The sequence below is a fragment of the Diadema antillarum genome, unplaced genomic scaffold (genome assembly GCF_040938485.1).
Source record: "Diadema antillarum isolate AM-2024a unplaced genomic scaffold, OU_Dant_1.0 seq00000079_RagTag, whole genome shotgun sequence".
In the NCBI taxonomy this organism is placed as follows: domain Eukaryota; kingdom Metazoa; phylum Echinodermata; class Echinoidea; order Diadematoida; family Diadematidae; genus Diadema; species Diadema antillarum.
Window position 1 is genome coordinate 4,490,364 of NW_027271172.1, and position 26,861 is coordinate 4,517,224.

Genomic DNA, 26,861 nt, shown 5'->3' on the forward strand with positions numbered 1-26,861 from the left:
GTACAAGTGTAGATACAAATAATATCAGTTTTTTTGCGATATCTTTCAAGCAGGTCTGCTGAGACCTGAAGACGGCAGAAACAAAAATACGGAGAAAGAAAAAGGTGAACTCAGCACAGAAGAGGCTCTGACAAACCATCTCATTTCTCATTCCCTGCTGTTACTATGTGTCTCTCAATAAAATTTGAATTCATCATATAATTGTAAGTCTTAATTGCCGAAGTAGCAGTCAGGGTATTACTTAGTGAGGAGGGATCATTTATAGGTAATGCTGTCACAAGCTTTTTGATCATCAATTTATTTCCCTCGAGTCCACAGTGGAAAATATTCTGGCTTATATGCACAAGCATTTAGCACAAACTTTTCAAGTGATACGCAATCGATCGCTTCAATGTGATGAGACAGCAGATTATAAACATTCACTCTTTTGCCGACAATGTCACAAGTTCGGATCTGGACGATGACCTGTTAGCCTACGAGCAGTGATTTCAAGATTACAGTCGACGCTGGCGTGACGTGCGGGACTACACACACAGCGTCCAGACTTCCCAGCTGTAATTCGTCCTAGTGTCGGTTGTTGTGCCAGTCGTTATCCTCGGCCTGCAGGAGGTCCTGGACGCACATCGAGACGTTGTCGTTGTGCTTCTCCAGGAGTTCCTGGTTCCTGCTTCGGTTCCCGAATCCCATCTCGATCAGCTGGTCCATGGGGGAAGGACTGGGAGGCGTGTACGGTGCCGGCGTCGGGAGAGGCTGCGATATATAAACAAAGAAACATAGTTTTCACTTAAAAAGAAACCAAAACCAAAACAAAACAAAACAAAACAAAGGCTTACGATATGATCCAATTACAATAACCATACCGTATGTCCCAAAAAAAATTACAACGCGACCCTCCGCAATGATATCTTTAAAAATAGTGAATCAATCCAAATACAAATTCAGGGTATGAAACTATAACTCATTGCCCACATCTTACAGAAAACCCCATTCGATTAGCTTCAGTGGTCAAAGAGAAATGAGGAATTTTGTAGAGCATGTCAAGAATCTTTTCCCTCCAAGTTCTGTCTATTGTATTCACACACAAAAGCATCGAAGTGCTAAACTTGGAAGAATTAGACTCACGACATGCTTTACAACATTCATTTTTCTGTGGACCGCTGAACCAAATTGAATGTTTTTTTTTGTCTTTTTTTTGTACAAAATAGAGCTAAGATGTTATATTTTAAGACCCTGAAGTAGCATTTAGACAGTTCAATCATATTGGGTATTATCAATGTGAAAATTTGATTGTAATTTTTTTTGGGACATACTGTATTACACATTTGACCGCAAGAGAGCATCTTCTCTTGGAAGGATTCTAAATTTTGACCATCTTTTGCATGTTTGTATTATTCAACAATAAAAATGAACGAACATCTGATGCACATTGAATACCTCAAATATATTGAGACAACATCTCCCCTGAAATCACTTTGTATAACAAAAACTTCCCAGCTGCTGCTTCTTGATTTATTCCCTATCTGAGGGCTTATCACTTCTAGCAGTCACATCACTTGTTAGTTTGCTGGGTTTCATACCAAAGGATGTTGAAAATACGAAGAGAAGTTTCACAGTAATGTCGTTGAACCATCGCTTACCAAAACAGGATGTGCTGTGCAACTTGGAAAGTTTTATGGAGGAATTTTATGAAGAAATTGTAGGGAACCCATGACCCTGTATGGAATTTCAATACATTCAGTCAATTTCAGTTTTAGACGCAATGCAATACCAGTGCATGCTTTCCTTCCTTTGTCTTGCCTAAAACCTAATAATGATATGAAATTCACTATGAAACTGCAGACTTCAGAAGTTTAGCCGACTTCACTGACCAGCTTCAGTTTATCGTCTGTCCCCTTACCTGTGGCCGGAGAAGGGCGTTGACGGAGCTGGCAGCGGAGTCGAAGGCATGGCGAACCACACTTCCAGCCACTTCTACAGCCCTCGCTGCTGTGTATCTGACGGACGAACGGATACAGAGACAGACTGTTAATCCATCTAATAATTTATTGACAACACCTTGGGGGAGGAGTTAAACGATGCCCTTTCTTAAAGGGATGGTACAATTTTTGGTTGAGAGATACTAGGAACCACTTATATGAAATATTAAAGAGCATATAATTCTAATCGGAATTCAAAGTTTATTTGATGAAAATCAGTTTGAAATGGCTGAGATATATATCTAAAAACAAAGTAAAACAAAGTGGTCCTAATAAAAGGTGCATAAACTTGAAACTACTGTCACCACTGTACTTACTCATAGTGCTAACGAAGCTCTATCCCTTTCGGTTTGAGAGAAGAAGATTTTTAAACATTCCTTAACTTGGGGGATTTTGGGCTCCCCAGGGGCTCCCCAGGGGCCCAAAAGTCTCATATAAAACAAACAAACAAACAAACAAACAAACAAACAAACAAACAAACAAACAAACAAACAGACAGGGACCCAAAAGTCTCATATCAAACAAACAAACAAATGCAACCACACACAAAAAAAACGACCTCCTTGGCAGAGGTAATCATTACCCCAGCAACTCCACGGGATCCGTCTGGAACTCATTGCTGCCCTCCTGGTCATCATCTGCCGCGTCATTGGGCGTGTCCTGAGCGTCGTGGAACTCCTCGGCTTCCTCCTGCCTCTCGGCCGGTTGCTCGGGGGCCTGCCAGAACAAATCACGTGACAGAGTTGCAAAGTGTGATCAAATAAAGCATTCAGAGGAACTTCTTCGTCGTTCTGTCCTGTTTTGCTCTGTCATGTGTTGTGAATGTTTCACATGTACAACATGTTCAAAGCACTGAATCAGTATTACCTATCCTACACAAGGCTTCTGTGTCTCAGAAAGAGAGCAATGTCTATATAGTTTTCTGTTATTTTAATTTTATTGATTTTACTTCCATTCTTTATCAAGTAAAACAAATGAAATCAAATATGCGAAGAAACGCTTCTAACTTAGAGGAAACTCATAGTGAGCACTTAATCTCACCCGTAAAGGAAAGGGAAGAAAAACATTCAATAAATAAATCATTCCAGGCATGTATGTCCAATCTTTGCACACATGATGTGGACCGATGTGTTGGCTCAGTGAGTAGAGCGGCTGCCCTCACAATCGGGAGGTCGTGGGTTCAAACCCTGGCCGCGTCATACCAAAAGACGTTAAAAGATGGGAGTTGCTGCTACCTTGTTTGCCGTTCAACAGTTGAAAAGGTTAGAGCAACGTCGATCTGGCGCTGCTCAGTGGCTGCCGGGCCCACGATCAATTGGGCAAAATGAGTTTCCATTCTTGGACAATAAAATTTGGAGTTTATATCCAAAACAATTATTATTATTATCATTATTATTATGATACGATTTCAAAAAGCGAAGTTGTGTCAAGATTATCACTTACATCTGCCGGGGCTGTTGCCCTAGCGTCATCTTGCAGATGAGCCACATACAGGACATTGCCCTCTGGGTTGATGAGAACGCCGTCTTCCAGAGAAGCACGGGGCGTGTCTGACGATGTGGCCAGGAGAGTGATATCGGGCATGGGTGCCACGGTTACGGTCTGCTGGCTGGGACCGGCGGGGGCCGGTGATGGGGATGTAGTGGCACTTGGCTGCCGAAGAGGGGTTGCAGCCACTAGCGGGATGAGGGGTGCCGTCTCAAGGGCGGGGCTGGAAGTGCTCAGGAGGGCATCCACTGACGGCGCAGCCGCCTCGGTAGCTGGGGCATTGCTAGGTGTGACGGCTTCTTCTATCAAATTGTCGTCGGGTGTGGCGGCGTCCTTATCCTCCTCTTTGCTCTGTTCGGGCTCGGATTTTGCATCAACGGCAGTGCTGGAGTCCTCGGCGACAGAGGGGGTCTCATCGGGGACTGACTGGATGCTGTCTGCAGAGTCGACGGTGCTCTCAGCACCCTCCTCTGCCGGCGGAGTTGGGGTCAGCGAGTCCTCTTGAGGTGAACTCCTCTCCACTTCAGCCTGGCTCTCCTCGTAGCTTGGCAACCGCACCAGGGGAGGGCTCTCAGAATGTGGCGGCAGCACTGTCGAGGAGGTCTATGTTGGAAGATTGACAAATAAAGAGAAATTTGCTGGTCTATCACAATGGAAACATACACATTACATAAACAAAGTTATGTTGTAAATTACACAACAAAAATATCCTCTCTCTGAGAAACGTATCTATATCCTGTGCTGATGTATGATGTTCACCGTGGGGAAAATTTCATCGACGGTTTGATTTACCACCAACAGTACAAATATACCCCTTAAAACAAAACAAAACAAGCAAAGTTGAAATTAATGAACAACACATAATGTGAAAAATGTCAAATCGTAATGGACATCAAGTCATTACAGAATGGAATTTTTTGACTTAATACTTGAGAGAAATGAGGAAGGAGAGTATACACTGAGAAAGAAGATATGTACAAATATATATTTATGTATATATTTATGTATATATTATTTATGTGTGTGTGAGTGTGTGTGTGCATGTTTTCACCAATGCCGGACACTCACCATGGATGAGCTCAGAGAGGACCTGGACATAATGAGGGACTTGTCCAGCGGCTTGGTGGGATCAAAGCAGTCCGGCAGGGGCACAACGCAGTAGTCATCCAAGATGTCGCTGTCCGACGAGCTGCAAATGCTCTCCATGTCATCTGGGGAAGATAAATTGACGAGGAGTTAGGAACTGGCATCATGGAATGACCAACTTTCAGCTTTTATGTCACAGTGTAGCCTTGTCTGCAGGCAGACAAGGCCATAAGTTTTGCTAAACTTAAAAAATTAAAAATTGCCGGTGTGAGTGATAGAAACCACTGCACCTGAAGGTATATGTTGCAAGAACAAATCAGAGCAGTTATCAATACAAGAACTGTTTTCAGGGGATCTCATAGTGAGCAAACTTGTCTGTATGCTATCACATGTAAATATGTAATGAAAGGTGCACATACGAGAACCCACTTCAAAACTGTCATAGCCCTTTTGGACACTGTCAGCCAACAGACACGCTTACCTTCGTGTTCTGACATGGGGTCCGCGACAGCCACACCATCAAGAACTTTCACTGGTGACAGACCGCTGTTCGACTCGGAACTCTCCACGATTTCCGGCACATCTTCGGGATGGACGATCTCCAGGTCGCTGTGCTCGGAGACGCGTCTGCTCAGCAGCTTCTCGTCCAGTTGGGGCACCGGTGAGATGCAAGGGGTTAGCCCGACTAAAAGAAGAGATAGGTCCAAGTCAAATTATTGTGACTGTTCTGACTTTAAGTCAAAGAAACCACATTTATGTCGTCTGATGAAGTATCTCTTTACTACATTCATTATCATTCATTGGTAGTACTTCATGTGGTAGAATATAAATGTTTCTTTCATTTGTGCCCCATTCTTGTCGTACACCATCATCTATTTTGGTTACAGAATTATCCGAGGCCTCTGAAGAGCAAATAATCTTTAAATTGGGAGCACATTACAGAAGACTGAAAGTACAAGTCAACAAATACAGAGTGCCTTTTACCCATTAAGGATGAGCTGATTTTACTACAACACGTTTCCCACAGACACCTTCCCCATGTTTACTCCACACTAGTCTTGAACTGTTTAATGGTTTTATGATAACAGCAAGTAAATCCTTTCAAAATACAAACAACCTAAAAACAAATGAAAAACATGCCAAAGTACTTTACTTAAAAAGGTTATTTTCAATTCACTCAATAGAATGATTAGACTCTTCAAGAAACACATTCCTCTTTGGATACTATGCGATATTATCACATCGGAATCAAGCACTGTGCTCACCAATGGGTGTGTTGTTTGGTGTTGCCATGGTAGCAGGGCTGTTCACACCCTCCACTTCTTTGTCTGCGTCGCGGTCGTCGTTGATGCTCAGCATCTCGAAGGAGAGGACGTCCTGGGCGGTGAGGAGGTCGGACGACGACACCACCCGCGACGGAGTGGAACTGTCCGACTGGTCACTCTGGAGGTGTGCGACAGCACTGGAAGGCGTGTTCTCATTATGCTCCGCCTCGGTTGCTTCACTTTCCTGCAGAGGGGGAGATCCCAAAATCAAAAACCAAAATTAATTGGCACCCTGCATGTCTGGCATATTACCAAATACATCTTAATGCAAAAGCTTTTCGCCATACACCACTTAACGGCAGCATGTGTGAGAGATGGTCGCAGTATCACAAGGAAAGTTTGAGGAAAGTGGGTCTGTAACAATTTGCAGGGGTGCAGAACCTTGTTCAGTGTGCTTGTGCATTTGTATGGGAGGGTCAAGGGGCAACGCTCCCCCCTTTACTGGGGAGAATCTCAGGGAGCCCTGCAGAAAATTGCAAGCTTTCTTGAGTTTGGGTATTTTTCTGTCACTGTCATTATTACCATCCCGTTTTGATCCGGGTTTGCCCCGATAATAAGGGTGGCTGGATTTATCTTACACTAACAGCACCTGCCATCACACCTTCTCACTAACTGGCCCACTTTGTGGCATCCTCCCTCATGCAAACTCTTTGAAACTCATCAACCTCTGTCTCTTCCACCTCTTCCTTGGACATCCTCGTTGCAATTTTTTCATTTCTTAATAATCAACAGGGAGTGGGAAGGGAAGGGGGGGGGGGTGCAGCTCCTCTTACCTCAACCCTTGGGAGGATCATCTCCTCCTGAAGAGTCTTCTTCTGCTCGCATCTCGGCTCCAAGATCTCCGGCTCGTCCACGACGACGTTGCACCAGACGCGGTGGCCAAACTGCTCCCCCTTCTGCGTCAGCCTCCAGTGGCTCTGGTACTGGCCCGGGGCGGGCGGGGCCTCAAAGTCCACGCAGACGGGCGCCTCCTCCCCAGGCGACAGGGGCGGGATCTCCATGGGGTCCGAGGCCAGAATCTTGATGTCGCCCCACAAGTACTTCAGCTGCGAAACCACACAAAGGGAGTGTAATAATCACATGAAGTTTTCTTCTATCATTTGACACTCAATGCAATTAACTGGACGCAAACTTTGACCACAATTTTAAAGATTTGACAAATTGACTACAGGTTCTGTCACTGCACATCTACAATGCATGAAACTTAAACATTCACTACACAAGTTTGGCTGTAAGTACTCTCAACTGGACAATCCCTTTGCTACACTGCATGAGTATGACACGGATCTAAATATACACTGTGGCCTGACTGCACACAAAGGCTGCACCTTTGAGGTATGAAACCAAAACAAACTCCACAATTCAAGCATCAGTGTGATCAATCACATGATTTAACCAGGCTGAAGCAGTGTGTATATCAATACCTTGGTGTCCGAATTCCACTTGATGTTGCCACTGTTGAGCATGATCCAGCTCTTGACAAACTTGGTCTTCGGCTGCATGTGGGTGCCGTCCGGAAGGTTGCCATCACGCATGAAAGCTGCATCAAACTTGCTGCTTCGTACACAAGAATGAGAGGAAAAAAAGAAAGCATACTGAGATAAAGTCCCCACCCAAGTACAGTTTCTCTGACAGGAAACAGGACTAATTTTAACTTCTAAGGTACATCACATCATACTTAATCATCTTCATATAAGTGCAAATTTGATGACTACAACATTGATCTCTGGACATTTCAATGGGTGACAGATGAGAGCTTCCCTCTTGGGTTTCGTTTTCCTTTCTTCTGTGACCAAATATTCGTTGATATACATCATGAGGACACGAATGAGTGTTGGTTTGCTTCGTTGTTATACAGCAGATCTAGGTCAACTGCTGCATTTTTTGACGCGTCAAACAAAAACTTTGATGTTGTGTTCTGTGTGAAACCCTATTTCTCACACAATGTGACAAGCAGACGCAAGCAAAACACAGACATGTACAGTTGTACATTACTGACTGAGCAAGTCTTCCATCTTCTTTTTTGTTTTTGTTTTTTTGTTTTACAAAGCAGCAAAGGACTGTAAAAAAACACAGGATGCAGTGACATTATTTACAGCATGCATCACTACCTGCACATGTCCTAGTACAAATTATTTTGAACAATAAACATAATCTACATTCATGCAATGTTACAGAAGAGATCTTTACAATACATCAATCAAGACAACACAAACATCCTGCAGCAAGAAAAATCAAGGACGCAGGTTATGACAAATGCAACGGGAGACATCCAGCCAAAACTCACTGTCCAATGAGGGGAGTCGTCTCCCCAGCACTGCCGGTAGCCGTGGTAGTGGTGGTGGGCGTCACGGCGACGCTGGCCGCCGCCATGATCTGTTCGGCCTGCCGCTGCGCCATCTTCTCGATCCGCTCGCGCTTCATGGGCGAGACCTGGGCGTGGTGCTCCAGCTTGGCGCGCCGCTTCTCCTCCCGGTACTTGCGCTTCAGCTCCGCCAGGGCCTCTTTCCTGGCCTTTTTCTCTTCCAGTTTCTTGTTCCTAAAACACGGTCAAGAGGGAGGAGCCCACATTACTGCTTTGAGCTGCACTGTTCTGGTATCTACTACGGCATCTGCCATACACTGTGAAAACTGCCGTCTACTTCACAACTAGAAGTACAACTTGTAACAAGACATGGACATCTTGTGCAGATATTGAGAAATGTACAAAAATATGTGTTTACGAGATCGAGAACACTTGAAGTTGACAAAAATTGCCCAATATGAGAAATATAACAGATGTCCCCATTTTTACAATAAACTCCATCAACTCCATACATGCTCCATTCACTCTTCCCCAAAATGTTGTGAAATTTACACACATTGTCAATCAGGGTGTGCTGACTTCCACAAGATTTCCTGCCTACATGATGCTGGACTGCACATATCTAATTGAGTTTCTTATGGTGTCAGGCTGTTTGTATCCGTACAGTAAGCCTGTCAGTGAAATGTACTGCCATTCTCATTCTTGCTGGCACTCTAAATGATTACAGAAATTTGTTTTTTTTTTAATTTAACAGAAAACTATGAAGGAAACAAAGCAGCAGCACAGCTCCACTGTTTCAGAGCTTTAATGAGAAGACTTTTTCCAACCTTTTTCTGCATGAATCAACTTTACCCATCATCACAAATAATGCATTAACACAGGATCATCCATACTGTGTAGTATCATAGAGTTCTATAAAGAGTAAAAGAATGAATAACAACCCCCCCAAAAAAACAAACAAACAAACAAACAAAAACCGACAGGTATAGCACAGCTTTAAGGAAAAACAATCGTGGAGTTCAAAATCTTACTTGTAGGCCCATATTGGAGAGTCGTCATCAGCATAAATGGGGCCTTTGAGTACTGGCATGATGCTTCCGTCCGATTTGAGCCCGATGCGGAAGGTAGGGCGCTTGAGTTTCAGGAACACATGGTTCCGATCATGGACACCGTCAATTGCCTCGCACTCTTCGCAGAGGTCAAACGCTATGCAGTGTCTGCGGGAACGGAGGCACAAGAAAAAGAAAAATGTCTACACTGCAATGCACATTCTGACAATGCATATACACTGTACACCCACACACACATACACATCTGCACTATCATTACAAGCTGGACTGATACTACATGTACACTGCACATCCTCATGTGTGGTTGCTACTCATGTACACGTGCGTTGGACGGCTGTTGTACAACTTGTGCATATCCATTGACACTTCAGAGGGAGTGCTTTCCTACCTCCCTCTTTGTTTACAAAGTCCGTTGACCCACAACAGAATCCTGACCTAGTAAAATTATATATCAATGATGGTCCAATTCTAGTGTAAAATTATGGCTCTTGCAACCCTTGCGGCGGAGGCATAAAAATGCCAGCATGGAAACCATCAGAACAGATCTGGGGGGCATTTCATTCAGCGTTTTGTGCGACAAGTTTGTCAGACAAGTCTGCTCTTACCCAAACAGAAGCAAGGGTTTCAGTAACTTGTAACAGTTTGTAAGAAAAAATATCTGACAAAATGCTTAATGAAATGTCCCCAGATGAAATCATACTTATGACTTTCAGTACCACCAACAAGTGTATTAAAATGGGATTCAGAGCAATGATCCTCTGCTAAGAGCTATGTGTCAAGGAAACACATACGGATGTCACATTACAATAAACTTTGAAGACGGTTGATAAAAACATTTTATTGCTTATTTTTTGAATGGGAGAACACTAGGTAAAACAGGAGGTAAATGCACTGTTCAATATGATCACATACTAGCAACTGAAAACAGACCATACACAGTTACAACAAATCTACAGACTTGGCGAAGGCATTTGTAGTACTTACCCACACTTGTATCTAACCCCAGAGATGGGTGACTTGCATCGTGCACACGAGATGCCAATGTGGTCCAGTTTGACTGCATGTGCAAAAACATACAACAGAAATTCTTTTAATAATGTATCAACCACATACCCAGGTTGTTCAAACATTATCTGCATTAAATGAAAGGTTATCTGGCTCCCTTTTTCCAACATGTTTGTTAATTTACAGATCAGTAGCTGTGATCTCAACAAATTTAACTTGTAGAGGGAGACAAATTGAAGAAACTCACAGCTGTTATCTGCATTGTTCATTAGTAATATATATCCAACTAAATATATAGACAGAACTGTTTACAGAGAATTCAACAAGGAAGATAAATATATAGATCTATGAATTTAATTTTCACATTCATATATATTCCAGTATATTCAGTCATCACCTTATGATCAACTTTAGCACGACAACTGGGAAACTTGGTGTTTGATATAATTGAATTCATCTACCGACATTTTGCTTCATGAAAATTTCTTTAAATTTTTGAGCATTCCTTGAACATAATACTCAAAATGAAATCATCGGTGAAACACTCTGTAGACACAATTTAAATCGTCTTCAGGAGTAACATAAAACAGAATGAATGAAATATAGAAAAAAAAGAAGAACTAGAAATGTCGCTATGGCGACTGGTATGCCTCCGCCATAATGCATGATTCTCCTAATAGGTCTATAGTACATGTGGACAATGTGTGATTACATTTTCACAAAATTGGCAAAATATTAAAATGACATGTTTGTCACAAATGTATTGAATGTTTACCTTCCTTGACCTACCATGTATGTTTATTGGATGAATAGGAGAGCATGTATTTGGGGATTAAAGAACTTTAACTTGACTTTGACCATTTCATAAGTTTATGCACTGAGTAATTTTCAAGGTATGGAGAAAAAGTGCAATTTCTGTATTGAACAGTAAATTGTTATCATTTTCATCTGGCCTTTGATTTATAAGAGAATCACTGTCAGGCAGAACATACATAAATTCGGCATGTTATAAGTTTCAAGATAACTTGAGCCACTTCCGAGATATGGAGAAAGAATAAAGTTCAGCACTTTCACTTGATCTTTGACCTTTTGACCTTTGACCTTCTTGGCAAAAAAAAAAATCCCAGAGAATCTCTATTGGGTTATACAGGCATACATCAAGTTTTTAAAAAAAAAAGTCCTGCTGGCATTGCATAAATATAAGGAAAATAGTAAAATTTTGAAGTATTACCCTTGACCTTTGACCCCTGACCTTTGACCTCATGAACCCTAAATTCCCTAGATAACCACTGACAGTCAGTAGATGCATATATATACTATGTTCCATGAAGATACCTTGAACAATTTCCAAGATACAGAGAAAAAAGTGAAAATTTAACATTTTACTTGACCTTTTGACCTTTGACCTTTTGACCTCATGACCCCAAACTTTCACCAGAGAATCTTAATTGGGTAGTACATGTATACACTAAGTTTCCAGAAGATATCTTCAGGCATTGCATAGATATGGGGGAAATAGTAAAATTTTAAGCATTTGACCTTGACCTTTTGACCTTTGACCTTGAGCATGTGCACCCAAAAGTTGATAGGCACAACTTCACCCCCTAATACACATACATGCCAAGTTTCATTAGGATACCTCAAAAGGTTTTGGTAGTTACCCTGTCCACAAAATTCATTACGGACGGACGGAAGGACGGACGGACGGACGGACGGACGGACAACCCGAAAACATAATGCCTCCGGCACCACTTCGTGGCGGAGGCATAAAAAAGGAGCCCTCAATTATGTAGGCCATCAACTTCATTCTTTTGCACAAATCGCCTGATCAAATTGATCAAGTAAATGTGTGACTAGTTTTCGCAAAGATAGTGGACAGGAAAGTCTCAAAAAGTGGCTACATCATACACATGAAGTGTTCAATCATGACATCTCTGGTTACAATTCATACTAATGCATTGGATTTCTTCTTTCTTTCTGTTTTTTTCTCTCTCTCTATTTTTTTTTTTTTTTTTGGGGGGGGGGGATTAAGTCTAGTGTATAAATGAGTCAGAAAATTTGAAACTTCCCATGTGATCAAATGACATACTCGTGTGGGATGAAAATACATCAGCACTCAATGCCCCTTTCTAAAAACAACAACAAATGCATGGGAGGATTTTGTGAGAATGTCAAATGATATCACAATGGATGTATCCTTACCAAAGTAACATACCGTCATTCAGAAGGAGGAAGGAATGATATACAGAACAAGCAAATAAACAAACATACAGTGTAAATTCAGACCAAGATACAATCTTTCAAGCTACCCAGCTGCAGGAGTCAAATTCAATAAAAAGTCACTCACTTCTTGAACCCCGAGGTCGAGTCTTGGGCGTCGCACCCTGAGGCACCGGGATTGGGGAGGAGCGCGGGGGTGACTGCCCAGGGGTGTGGCTCAGAGAGGGGTCCCACGAAGAAGGCCTGGAACGCTCCAGCGCACTGCCATCGAGACCTTCCAGAACACCCTTCACAATCTGGTCTATGAGCTGAAAGCAGACAAAACACAAATAGTGCACAGTAAGTGGTCAAAAGGATACAATTTCTGCACTTACTTACACACACACAGACAGACAGACAGACAGACAGACAGACACACACACACACACACACACACAAGCATTTCATTAACATGCCCCCACACAAGTAGACAAACATACCGTATATTTACCCAGTAACGTCATATGAGCACATGTGGTAGAAAGTGTAATACATAATTTCTATGCACAATCAACACTCAAGTGCATTGACTGCTGTGTTGGACAAATGGAGCATGTAGTGTGCATAAATAATTTTGAGAAATGCAGATAATGCACTAATTTAGCAAAATCATATTTCAGTATGTAAACTGGTAAACTGACCTTCAGATGGGATTAAATCAGAGACTTCATACAATACAGATATTAATATCTTTATATGTACATATGTGCATGTACTGCACAATGATTCACTTGCCTATAAATTTGTAACAATTATTTTAATGATAAATGGATGATTCACTTTCATTTCTACAACAAATCGTCTACATCTATCAAATAAGAATACCATAAATCAGCCACTCTATCACTGTCAGAACCATTATGAGAGCTAGTGTGAGTCTCACATGAAACTATAGATAGCATATCAATCATGTAACCATTCAATGGCCTTCAATAACAACAGTAATACAATGTACATCAAATCCATTCATAAAAATATCATCTACAAAGTACCTTTTTTTGGGAAATATATGGTTCTGTATAAAACAAGGGTTTCGCTGTTTGGTGTGTTCCCTAGAGTGAAGATTGTATGAGTGACCATCTGATCATAAAATCAAATGGACATGATATCCAAACTTCACTTGATATACAATCTGCAAAACACTTAGTGTCTCAACAGAACACAAGACAAGCACTACAAGCATTACACGGATTTAATGCCAACCTCTTTTTCTTTGATTGGTGCATTGGGCATGGATGGCTGTGACCCATTCATCTGCTTCAACTCGGCCACTGCCTTCTTGACACACCCAGCCACAGAGGCCTGCTTCTTGGACGAGGGCATGGACAGGGCGCGATTGAGGCGGGGTGGGACTTTGGGGCGTGGCGGGGGTGCCGGTGTCGGCGCCGGTGGGAAGGGGCACACGGCACGGATGGGATTGCCGGGAATCACTGGGTCCGGTTCTTGGTTGACAGACGTACACGGCCTCTTTCTACTGCCAGGTCCATCACTTGTCTATAATGACAGGAAGATAAAAAGGTAATAAAGCCAATGACGAACGCTGAAAAAACATTCTCTGATTTAGCCCTTACAGAGATTTCATTTTATAACACACTGATTAACTTGAAGATCTACACATAGCTATCTCTGCATGAGTGGGGCCATAGCCTCCACACAGAATATGAATTTAAAGGACAAGTTCACCTTCATAGACATGTGGGTTGAGTGAATGCAGCAATATTAGTAGAACACATCAATGAGAGTTTGAGGAAAATCGGACAATCCTTTCAAAAGTTATTAATTTTTGAAGTTTCTGCTCAGTCACGGCTGGATGAGAAGACTACTATAGCTTGTGATGTCATATGAGTACAACTATATAAAGAAAGTATAAAGAAAATTCAAGATATTCTCACTTTTCTCACATAATAAAACACTCGACTTCTCTCTTTCAGATGTCAGGGGAAATAATATTACCCCTAACATAAGTCAGTAACATGTCGAAGAAATGAGCACTTTATTCAAAAAGTCAAGTTTTGTGAAATTCTCTTTTTATTTTCCTTATATTGCTGTACGCATGTGACATCATACACTGTACTTAGTGTAGTAGTCTTCTTCTCCAGCAGTGATTGCACAGATACTTTAAAAATTTGTAACTTTTGAACGGATTGTCGGATTTTCCCCAGACTTTTACTGATGTGTTCTACTAATATTGCTGCATTCACTCAATCCACATGTATATGAAGGTGGACTTGTCCTTTAAAGGTAATGCTGTTCATAGAGCTGATTTGCAAAGGTGAATTCATGAAGCAGCGATTGACGAGGCAAAATGTATTTCTGACAGGGAAAAATCCATATTCTGTCAGGATTGGTGGAATACACAATATTTACATGTTTCATATACATGAAATTGAAGACAGAATCCCTCCTAATCCAGCAGATGCTGCAACAGGTATATGATGGGTAAGAATGATAGCATGCAGGCAACTTTTCATTGCTGTTATTCTATCAGAACATCATTCTCATTTGATTGCCACAAGCTGGTCTAAAAGCAATTGTGCCTATGGCTTTAAAACACACTAGTACTTCTGGTAATGTGCTCTTAAATGCAACTGTCAAGACTGAGAGAGAAACTTTGCTACATGTAAAATCCTTGGTGAAAAACAAACAAACAAACAAAACCAATGGTTGTCAAAAAGGACTTCAAACATTCCACAAGCACCATAAATTGAGATACTGTATACGCCGAATATTTTGCAAGGTTTTTATTTTCGCAAATTTCACAAGTCGAGTGCTATTTGTCCATTTACAAACATGCAAAAATATCAACTCTGATTCCGGCAATTGGGCTGGCATGAATGTGATATGCATGCACACATTTCTCCATTCAGTGCCGTACTCCACAATTGCGAAATCAATTTACCCACTCACAAAATTGTCGACAAGTCCCGATACGTGAAAAATTCGACAAGCTAAATATATGGCGTATACAGTATTCTCTGCTGTGCCTCTACCTGGCTCGCGCTTGGACCCCGACAGGGCTCTGTGTCCACTTCCATGCACTGCTCTCGGGGGTATATTCGCAGCCTCAAGACATTCTGGCAACGGGCGGACACCTTCTTGGCTTCATCATACTCCTCTGAGGGTGATGGAGGGAAAAAAGGGAGAAAAAAAAAATCATCAATATTAGACACAGCTTCGTAAAGCGGCAATGTACAGTACTGTAAAAGTGGTTTCTTTCGTGTACAGATACTTTCGCGGTTTATCGGTGCCGACTTTTTCGCGTGTGTTTAAATTCGCGGTCGGCAAAATCTGTGAATTCACAGTCGGCAAAAACTGTTTTATTTTGCACATGAAAACCCAAACTATAATCCAATTATTCTTTTATTCATCAAATAGAAATTAAAATTAAATGCAGGCTTACCTGAAATCCCGTCTCTCGAGTACTTTATAACATGCTTGTACCTATACATTGCGCGGTATCGCTGTGTGTGTGTTGACTATCAATACACTCAATGCGCGGAATCTTCGTGTGTGCATGTGCGCAATAGCGTTGTAACAAGCGGCGAGTTCAAAACATTTCCTTGCGTGGTTAATTTCGCGCGACTTTTCAAAACATTTTCTCGTGATGTTAAATTCGCAGTTCAACCTCAAAATAAAACCACTTTTACAATAACCTTCCTTCTAGATTTAATTACAACAAATAAAGTGTGGTACAGGACAGACAAGCATGCAAGGGCTAGACATATTATTGCTTGAAATGATGAAGAGATATAATTATAAACTTTGGATATGAGTTGTCTCCCTCTATAATCACGGTTTATAAACTTATTCAGAAATCATACAAATGCCACTCTGACCTCTTAAATGTGTTCATGTTATAGGGCCTATCACAAAACCCCCAAGCAAATACTTGTACGTATTTGAATTGTGCATGCGTTTATCATCCCATATTTGCTGTATAGTATGGTACACAGTAGAATGGTAACAACTGACTTTAAATGTTAACAATATCTAGATTGGGATGAAGTAGTCCATATATGCACGGTAACTGGATACAAAAGGTCACATTACAGGACTGCTAACGCACAGATTGCGCAACTGAAAAAATACAGACAGAGCGAGAAGTGATGCAACAGTTGGCAATCATGTTGCAACTACACTGTACTGCAACTGTAATTACACTGTACAAATCTATGATCACTTGGCCAATCTGGCATTGCACAAAGCGGTAACAATCTGCTATCAGTGGCATTCCACTTTGACTAGATCACTGGGTCAATGTACCCACAGCAAGATGAGACAATAGCAAGGCATAGTGGTTGTTGCCAGTGTATTTAAATCATGTGTGTTTAGTCATTGTAAAGAGACAGGCTTTCGCTTCACATTACATGTGGTACCTCACTCTACACTGGCTGTGTATCAAAGTGTCATACACTGTACCTCACAATCCAGTGTACTTGCTTACACTTTGTATACAGTGTATACTGGTTGGTAGATAGCCGATACACAAGTGAGAGAACTACACTGTATGGTTGATATTGTACAAGCCTACACTTGCCACTGTGTGCTAAAATTGACCATCTCAGCCAGTTCCCAATTGTCTGGTGTCAACAAAATATCGATATATATCATCATCACGTTTGGAAACCAGTTTTGGTCCATCATGGATCATCTCCCAAATGACAATAAAAGTGAGCTTCTTGTGAATTAGGCTACTTTGACAAAGAATTTGAAAATGGTGTTCTTTGATAGTCTTAGCACTTCTACATTTCTATAGCTCCTTGTACATGTACATCATACATGCACAATACAAGAGAACATAGAAGTACTGGCTGAATTGTAATATTTCAACAGAAAATGTCAATAACTTACCTTGGGAGTCGAGGGCAATCTAAATGAGAGAGGAAACCAAACAAGAGCTGACAAGGTTATCAATGAAATTTTGCCCTTTCATATAATGTCAACATTATTTCAGTCACGGAAGTTATACACATGTGCAATTACAATGTACACCTACGTGTATCTCAAAATCAATTATGAACGGTATGCGTTCATGCTCACAGCATCCCCCAACAAAGCACTTTTTTCAATGCATGCATCAAATCCCTAGATTTGCATAAATTGCAGTTTTGTTTTGAAATAAATTTTTCCATTTTTAACCAAAAAAAATCCCCTTCGCATAAAGACGAAGAACAAAAAGTTGGTCCTGCTTCTTTTGTGAGCCAAAAACCAGTGGAGGATCCAGCGGGGGACACACATTAGGCGCACGCCCCCTCTGTATTTTTTGTTAAAACAAAAGAAATAAAAAGAAAAAATGGGGGGGGGGGCGTGCACCCCCATTTAATTTTGCAAAGGTGCCTCCCCTTTATGGAAAAACTGCATCTACGTGTATAGTAATTAAATGAATGTTCACGGGACATCAGGGCATTAGGCATTTTCATATTTCTTCCATTTTAAGATCATCAGCTTGAGAATTGTGGAGTATAAAACAGGAGACTACAATATACATGTACAATGCATTTACATGTAAGTTATACATGTATGTGCAACATAAATGTTGCCAACTCGAGACATCCTCTGGCTGTGATGCAAACATGTATGACTCATGATTACACAGTAAGTATAGTGGGTGGCAAAAATAGTGGGGGGCTTCCAAAATTGCTCAACAGCCAGACCGGAAAGAACTTGACATTATATCTATCTAATGTAGCTGGCTGCTCACAGGAGTGCAATACATACACCATGCGTGCCATTCATGATCTCAAAGTCACCTCTGTCACAGATATTGAGTAGTAAGGCGCATTGCGAAACATTTACTGCATTATTCTTGCCCAATACATTGTACCTCGCTATTATTTGAGATTAAAGAATGTGATGGAGACAACTGAGAGAGAAGAGGAAGAAAATGATGGAGAGAGAAAGAGAGCAAAAAAAAAAGCAGACAGAAAAACAAAATATGAATACTATGAACTTGTACACACTGGTAAATGCTTCATGTGCGGAGCTGTCAATATTGAGTGTCTTTGATCGAAATCTACATGTAGATGGACATTCCCGTCTTCATCAACACTGTTCTTTGAACCTTATATCACAAGTAGCTCTAGGGTTTTCTCTGTAAGGTTTTATACAGCTTCCATGTGGAACCATAAATCATTGGGGAAAATTTTTCTGAATCTTTTGAAGATAAAAGAAGTTCAGTCAGGCACATCACCGAGTAGAGATTTCTTTAGAGGCTTAAACAATCCCTTGGTTTGTTTTGTTTTCTGGCATGCAGCATGGTCTTTTCAAAGGCTTTTTTGACAAAAAACAAAACCAAACCTTTGGAAAAATCCATCACATAGAAGTAGTTCCAAGAAAACTAATTAAACATTTGTTCAACTTAATAAGTAAACCCAGCAATAAATTTTCAACCCCAAAAGCTTGATGTCTTATTCCAGGAATCTCTTAAATTGTGTGGGGTTTTTTTACCATGCTTCAGAAGTACTCAGCAACTACAACATGTGCTGGAAGCCAAAGAAACAGGATTACACGATAATGACATCCTTTACTGCATGACCAGTCTGAAGTACATGTGCATCCTTGTTTGTTATGTTGGAGGATATTATTATTTTTTCTTTTTGGTTAGTAGATTTTTGTTTTGTCAGTCTTGTTACTAGGAATGTTTCATTGTCATATACACGTTTGTCTTCTAAAAATGAAAAGTCCCTCATGCAACCCCGCTTACCTGATCCTCCTCTTCATCTACATAAAACACAACGATGTCATCCACATCAAAGGAGCATTTCAGCTGCAAATGAAAACAATAAAGAGAAATCGCCAAAAAAAAAAAGAAAAAAGAAATTAGTTTTTGCCAAAACAAGGAATGAGATTGTTGCAAAGTCAAAATACAAATACAATGTTCCTTGCAATGTCGCAATTCTGTTCTTAGCCACTGCTATTATCGGAGCCCATTTCTTGAGCAATGTACACTGTACCTGATGTACACGTTTGTACGCATGATGTAATAGTCATGAGTCAGCAAAAAGCATCACAAGTCTTAAAGCAGAGAAAGCGTACAACATGATACAATGAAGGGTCAGGACAACAACAGAATATCTATTGGTTTGACTGCTTAGAGAATGTGAATATTTTCTACATATTCAATTTCTAACTCCTTGGGAAGTGACACACTAATTGTTGCCTTTTCTGCTGACAGTGTTACAAACAAATGAGAACAGAATTCACTGTTCAGACTGATTTCTCACAGAGAATATTTACTGTGGAGAAAGTAGTAATCATGACATATACATGACAAATCATAAAATTTGATTTTGACCATTGCAGTGTCATAATATAATTTCACCTACAGTCTTTTTAATGAGTTACACATTTACATGAATATAGCTATTATCCCTCGCAATATGTTCTGCTCATAATACAATGTACTTTGAAGGAATAGCAAGCATTACTTTACATACTTCCTCCGCCTTAACCTACACACTGCAGGAACATGGCATCATCATTTGGAAACACATACACCTTGAAGACAGTCAAGACAGAATTGTTTCCTTTAGCAGTTCAAGAAACATTACAGTTGTAGACATGTACAATGGAAAACATTACAATACATTTGTATGTACATGGATAACATCATTTACACACTATTACAGCACCAACACTGTCTTTTGATGTGCATAATGTTAATGTGGGTATGTGGCATCACTTGGGACCATGGATTTAACCAATATCCTCTTTTTCACATTTCTGTCGTTCTTCAATCTTACTGTTATCATTCAAAAGAATTTTTCCCTTGCATTTTAAGCAGCATGAATTCTCGTTCACTCTTTTCCAAGCTGCATCATCTGGAACATCGATGCCATGCTTATGGCAGCATGGCATTTGAGTGTATTAGAAGCTGTGCAGGGTACTGTAACTAGTGAAGGAACTGCAACAACTTCAAAATTTATACTCTACAGACTTCACAAGCTATTCCTATTTTAAAGGTTGTGTACAGTTCTGGTCGAGGTGAGGATTTAGCTTTTAACGTTTTGCGAGATATTCAGAAACCACTCTATGAGATGTCAAAGAGCATGCAGTTCTAAGGGGTATCAAAAGTTTATTCGATGAAAATCGGATTTGAAATGGATGAGATACACCGTATCCAAAAACAAGTTGAAACAAAGAGATCCTAATAAAGTTGTGGCATGTCGCCTTTTATTATTAGCACTTTTTGGGGATATCTCAGCCATTTGAAAACCAATTTTCACCAAATAAACGTGGAATCCTTCTTAAAATTACATGCTCTTTCATATTTCATAAGAGGCTTTTCATTATCTCACTTAGGAACGTTCAAAACGTGAATCCCCACCTCAACCAGTACTGTACAGTCCCTTTAAACTGATAACAAAATCACACACACACACACACACACTAAAGTCAAAGACTGAAATAAGTTGCAGGAACTAGTTTGCTGTCATTGTTCTCTCCGTAGATTTCGAAGGTGACCATGACATTTGGTCTACTTTTTTTTTTGTTCGATGCAGCTATTTTTTATGTCGCATAGCAAAACAACGCAACCTTGTTCTTAATATCTCAAGGTAAATGCAATCTTGACCAAGTGACGTCAAGGAGCAAACTAAACAAATAGACTTTCAGGGAATAGTGTGCTGATGCGGCTTTAAGATGACTACATGTATCTATATTCATATCAGGACCATGCCTCTAGGCTCTAATTGATTACAATTAGCTACAATGTACATAGTGTATGTGTCTAGCCATAAATCCCAAACATGGAAAGTACTGTAAGAGCAGACCAGTCTGTGTTTATACCAAATCAAATAGGATTGCGAGGTAGCAACACTGTACTCTTTGTGTCAAAGGTGTTGTGGCTGACTCTAGTTTCTACAATTACAATGCATATCACTCATAATGACCCTCATATTCACAGTCCCTCATCAAGCATCAGATCCTTGAGAATGCATACCAGGTACATCATACTTACTAGGAACACATCCAATTAATCTACTAAATTTTCACATCCATGCACACCTTCAAATTGGATGGTCCCCTAAAAAGTAAAAAATCTCCATACCGGTAATTTAAATAGTCGTACAAGACTGCCACATACATTGTTGTACGATGTATACATTACATGAATTTTACAGCAGCATCATCAGTGATCATGACATACCCAAAAATATTTGTCCTTCAAAGTATGTTTCAGGGCCAAAACCATTAAAAATGTACAATTCAGGTTTTGAAATTTTGAAAAAATAAAGTTTTCTCAAAAACATTCCGACAACGAAAAATTGCTAGAGGATACACTGAATTTCAACTTAAACAAAAATGAGCAACAAATATTGCAAACTTTTTATGTTCTGAAATTTGAAGTTGAACATGAAAATTTCACCACTGTAACTTACGTTACTGCGCTTATTTTTCTTTGACCATATTCATTCTGTTTAGGGATGGACAATTTAACTATCCTTCTATTGGTGGATAGTTTCGAAGATACGACCATTCTTATTTCAAAGTGCCTGCTATATTTTGCATTCATTTGATGAGTTGCTGTAACCGTGAATTAAGATATTGATAGATATGATGGAGGTTGTTAACTATGTAAAGTTAGATTGTTTCCTGTGGTTTTTTTATTCGTACACATAGAACTTGCAGAAAACTGCCAAATGATTTTAGATGGATTTGTCCTGCACATATTCTCAAACAATCTCAGTCACCATATGACAAATGAAAATGTGACTGTTTAAACCTTGGTAACGTTTGTTACGCATATGAGTCACGTATGTTACATGAATATATTAAACACTAAAAAAGAAGATAAATTTTAAGAGTTCTAATAAATATCAAAAGTACCAGCGTTGCAAGACCTTCAGTACTTCTGGAAGCAGATTTATTTAATTGTCGTCTGATTTTATCGTCCTTATATTTTACATTTGGCCAAAAATGAAAAATTGGAATACAATATTTAGATTTCAAGAGTTTATTTTGTCTGAATATCATGAGTTTCACTGCAAAATTACCTGTTGAAGTGCCCTGTTTAAAACCAAAGGAATGCATTTATATAAGAGTCACAAAAGACATTGTCAAGAACCCCTAAAATGTATCAGTGTGTACTATAAACAATTGTAACGTATGTTTCAAATGTTTCCAGATTGAAATATTAATCACTCGAAAGTGGAGATGCATTGGAAAGTGCATTAAAAAGGAATGATGCATCGCTAAACAACATTGCACAGTGTGAGTGCACAAACTGGTCAGCACTTAACTGTTTAGCATATTAAAGTTTACATCAATAAGGTATATCAGGCATAAGAGTGAAAAATGTGAAATAAATCACATCGAGCCTATGAAGTTTAAAATGCAAACACCAGCACTGCTTTATGATTAATAATGCATGATTATCACGAGTTTCATTAATGAACAAACCATGCATTATTGTTGCTTAAAACGTACAGATTTCTTGGCACATTATTCAATAATGTGCTAAGAAATCTGTAAGTTTTAAGCAACAATAATGCATGGTTTGGGTAATAGTCACAAAAATACAGAATTATGAACAATTTAAGAGTGGTCACGTAAATAGACAGCTTTCTCACGGTTTTAGATTGAGAGTATAACTGACCTATGACACACTAGTCTATAAAGACAACAATGATAAACACAAAAAGGCGCACCTTTCATAATTTGGATACCCCCCCCCTTTTTTTTTGGGGGGGGGGGGGAGAGGCAATGGAAAAGGCATAGAAATGTCAGAAGAACAAATTGCAGTTCTTCTATTTCCATTACATAGAATAAAAGTTCGGTGACCTATAAAATGTTTTCAGTGGACATCATTATAAAAGACAACTGTAAACTCACAATCTAGTATTTTTCTGCAAAAGGCAACTTTCAATAAAAGGCATACTGGGTAAGAGCCAGTGTAGGAGAGAATAATGCAAAAGTGGCGAGTTGTATTATAGTGAAATTATATAAAAGTTGGTATAAGAGCGTTAGTATGACGCTTCCTTCTATTTTCTTGGTTAAGCTTCATATTTTCATTAATATCTCGGAATAGTTAGATTGGGTAGAAATTTTCATGGATGATTTTCGGTGCATAAACGAGGAAATTTACATATATTTCATCCTTTCAATTTGATATCTACAAGCCAACACTTTTATACAGTACCTTTCATTGTAAAGCATACATAGGTATACATCATTAGCAAATTTTTAAATTTGTGAATCAATTTCCTTGTCAATCCTTGTCAATCAAGTCGACATTATCACCTTCATTCACCCTTTGCTGAGATCGGTTTAAGTCTTCTTTTATTTTCTTGCCGAACGCTCTATGCTTTTTAACTCTTTCATTTTTTTTTCTGCGCTCTTGTTTTTCCCAACTCTTAAGATTTTCCACAGGAACGTAATACTTTTTTACACGTTGTTTCTCGGATTTACTCTCTAAAAAAAATCGAGTGAAAGTAATCACTCTTAATGGGGTGAATAAAAAAAAAGAGTGAATTTAGAGTGAAAATGTTCATTTTCACTCTTTTTAGAGTGACCTCAGGGACCACTCCTAAATCTTCGAGTGATCCCTGAGGTCACCCCAAAATGAGTGAAAATGAACTTTTTTTCACTCAAAATTCATTCCAATTTTACTCTAAATTCACTCTTTTTTTGTATTCACTCCATGAAGAGTGAATATTTTCACTCAATTTTTTTAAAGAGAGTACGGAAGGCTTCTTCTCCAATCTTTACCTTTTTCCCTCTTCAGTAATCGGCCTGAATCTTGGCTCTTTATTTTCCCATTTTGACCTCTAGGAACCGAAGGAGTAATGATAAGATTCACTTAACAGAGAAATAAGAAAATCCATACTGCAAATCAGTAATAAGATATTCTTACATAATCACGTAACCTACGTTACCTCTAATTACAAGGAATGAAGTGTCACATAATGAATTTGGTAGACTACAGTCACTATAACTTTGAAGTAAATGATATGATAATTAAAATGAAAACCATTATTTTCATCATTCATATATCATTAACATACATATTGGATTGATTTTGATAGAGTGATTGAAACCTACGTTACCAGGGTATTCAGGGCCTCATTGACAATGATTATCGCCAAAAAGAATGGTTAGTGCAAGCGTAAAATTGAAATATGTTTTTCATCTGTTTATTTATGGATATTAGTCTTTTTTAGGATAAAGCTTTGGTGAAAAGTACGACAGTGTACATGCAGATGTAAAATTGAAACCTACGTTACCTTAAGTGAAACCTACGTTACAATATTGACCCTATGTTTAAGTACCTTAATGTTGTATAAATATCTGAGTGTGATGTAAACTTATTATTCTCCTCGACAAAACAAACACCAAAGTACTTGCTTATAGTAAAAAAGTACCAATATTTGAATGTGATTACGCTAAACATGACTTTGAAAATATATATACCGTTCGCTCAGATACTGAGAAATATCTCGTGCAGTCCATTCCCTGTGAGTCGTCAACGTGATGTGCCATTTTGTCGCAAGGACTGTTTCTATGCAACTATGGAGTAAGATAGCTCTAGATAGCACTTGTTATCGATGAATGGTTGCAATGTTAGTGAATCTAATTAAGATTATTTTTTCGGGGGTAACGTATGTTTCGGTAACGTAAGTTACATCAGACCTTCGATGTGACTTTTTCAAGCGATTAGTAATGGCTCAAAATTGAAAACTCAGTGGAGAGATTGGGGTACCGTATGCCTATGTTTGGCATCTTCCTTGTAACATTTTCATTTTTAATTTTCCATAGCGGTGGTAACGTATGTTTCATTTCTTAACCATACGGTCTGACACATATTAGTGCTTGAAGCTTTTTCTCTGCAGCAGATAACCAGGTGGCACAACTATTGTTTACAGCATTGGACGAGACATTTTCTAAGTTTTTAGGACGGATAATTCACAATTTCAACCCCAGGGAATGTTTTAAAGGAAAACTTGAAATCATGGTAACGTATGTTTCACAGGCCTTTGCGACAAATTTGACTTGTAAAATAATTCAACTGAACAGTTTTCAATTATATTTCTTTTTATTCTAACGTGTAGGCAAATGGCTTAATTTGCCTTAGAACAAGTTTTAATGAAAAAAGATCATGCTTTCATTTGCATAATAGTAACATATCGGCAAAACTATTAATTTGCGACATGCTGTTTTTGGCGGGTTTACCATCTTTATGAATGCATAACTTCCGAAAGAATCATAACTGGATGTTCAAATTCTCGGCAGTTCTAGTTAACAATGTACTAACGGTAACTATTACCCGAAACTTATGACAATCGGTCGTTGCTTTATTTTTTCTTTGGTAAAACTATTGCGACAAGTATTTCACTAAATTGTACATATTTAGTGGTTTTGAACCTTCAGTGTCCTCAATACCAATTTCAATTTCCTGTGTACCTACATTGTACTGACAATCACAATATTCACATGTACATCTCCTGTTCACCCTGATGATCACACTCACAGGACAGTGCACAACTGCAGCTGCAGTAGCAGTCGATGCAGTAGAAACAATAAACAAAAACGAAATTGAAAAATTACTGTTTATTTTACATCAATGTATTGACCACGTTCATGCGCTTCTCAACTTGCGTTAACATATTACCTCTAATAACGTTACACTATAGTCTAGGCGAGTAGTTGCAGTAGTACAGTAGTAGGCTACTGACACTGCACTGTATTTTTGTTGTGCAATATCTACATGTACATGTATGTACGTGCGTACAACGACGAACGAGCGAGATGTTTTCGAGTTCATGTTGACATCAATGCATGCACTCACCATAGCCAGCAAGTCCTGCCAGCTCGTTCGGTAACTCGGGTTGTAAATCTGAGTTTCTCCCTCATATCTCACTTCTATGGCAATGTTTTCCTCCATGTTCATCCTCTAGCTTCTTCTACTTCGCGCAAACCACACACCGATCCCTCTTTGGCTCTGCAAGAGGGGATATTGGTCAATTTCTCTGGTCAGGTCATTTACTTCGCTACAGGTCCTACCAGTTTACATTATGGCCGATGTTGTTGTCATTGAAGCCTTGTAACATATTCATACTCATACGCGTCAGAAATTAGTTCGGTATTTTGTTACACGTTTCGTAAATCTTTTGGAAGTTTAGTAACGTCTTGAATACTTCTAAGAAAGAATTAGGAGCTATATCGATTGTTAAACCAAAATGTATCCAATAATACACAATTTTCTGGTTTCCTAGAAATAACCGTATAATAAGCGTAGTAATAATATCAAACTGACAAAAATAGACATTACGTAATGTGTATAGACCAGAAAAATCTAGGCAGGACGTGCCTTGTCATCGGCAAAAGGTGCATTACGTGTCCAATTACA

At 39.4% G+C, this 26,861-nt stretch overlaps 1 protein-coding gene across 1 annotated transcript; it reads right to left on the reverse strand.

Annotated features, from left to right (window-relative positions):
• Positions 1–487: 487 nt before the first annotated feature.
• Positions 488–26,518, reverse strand: LOC139726109 (next to BRCA1 gene 1 protein-like). The gene is made up of 18 exons (XM_071637188.1): positions 26,301–26,518; positions 19,218–19,280; positions 17,366–17,384; positions 15,505–15,629; positions 13,718–14,008; positions 12,603–12,783; positions 10,235–10,307; positions 9,212–9,397; positions 8,163–8,414; positions 7,300–7,429; positions 6,649–6,921; positions 5,816–6,059; positions 5,032–5,235; positions 4,533–4,675; positions 3,420–4,067; positions 2,560–2,693; positions 1,898–1,994; positions 488–750 (listed from the first exon to the last, which is right to left on the reverse strand). The coding sequence occupies exons 1-18, from the start codon at positions 26,400–26,402 to the stop codon at positions 565–567; spliced, it is 3,351 nt and encodes a 1,116-aa protein (XP_071493289.1). The 5' UTR covers positions 26,403–26,518; the 3' UTR covers positions 488–564.
• Positions 26,519–26,861: the final 343 nt, after the last annotated feature.

Excerpts from the sequence above, each read along its gene's own strand:
- LOC139726109 (XM_071637188.1), bottom strand. The coding sequence starts at position 26,402 with ATGAACATGGAGGAAAACATTGCCATAGAAGTGAGATATGAGGGAGAA. Across the intron at positions 2,694-3,419 it reads GGGCAACAGCCCCGGCAGAT|GCCCCCGAGCAACCGGCCGA; the intron begins GTAAGTGATAAT and ends TTGTTCTGGCAG. Across the intron at positions 751-1,897 it reads ACGCCCTTCTCCGGCCACAG|CCTCTCCCGACGCCGGCACC; the intron begins GTAAGGGGACAG and ends TATATATCGCAG.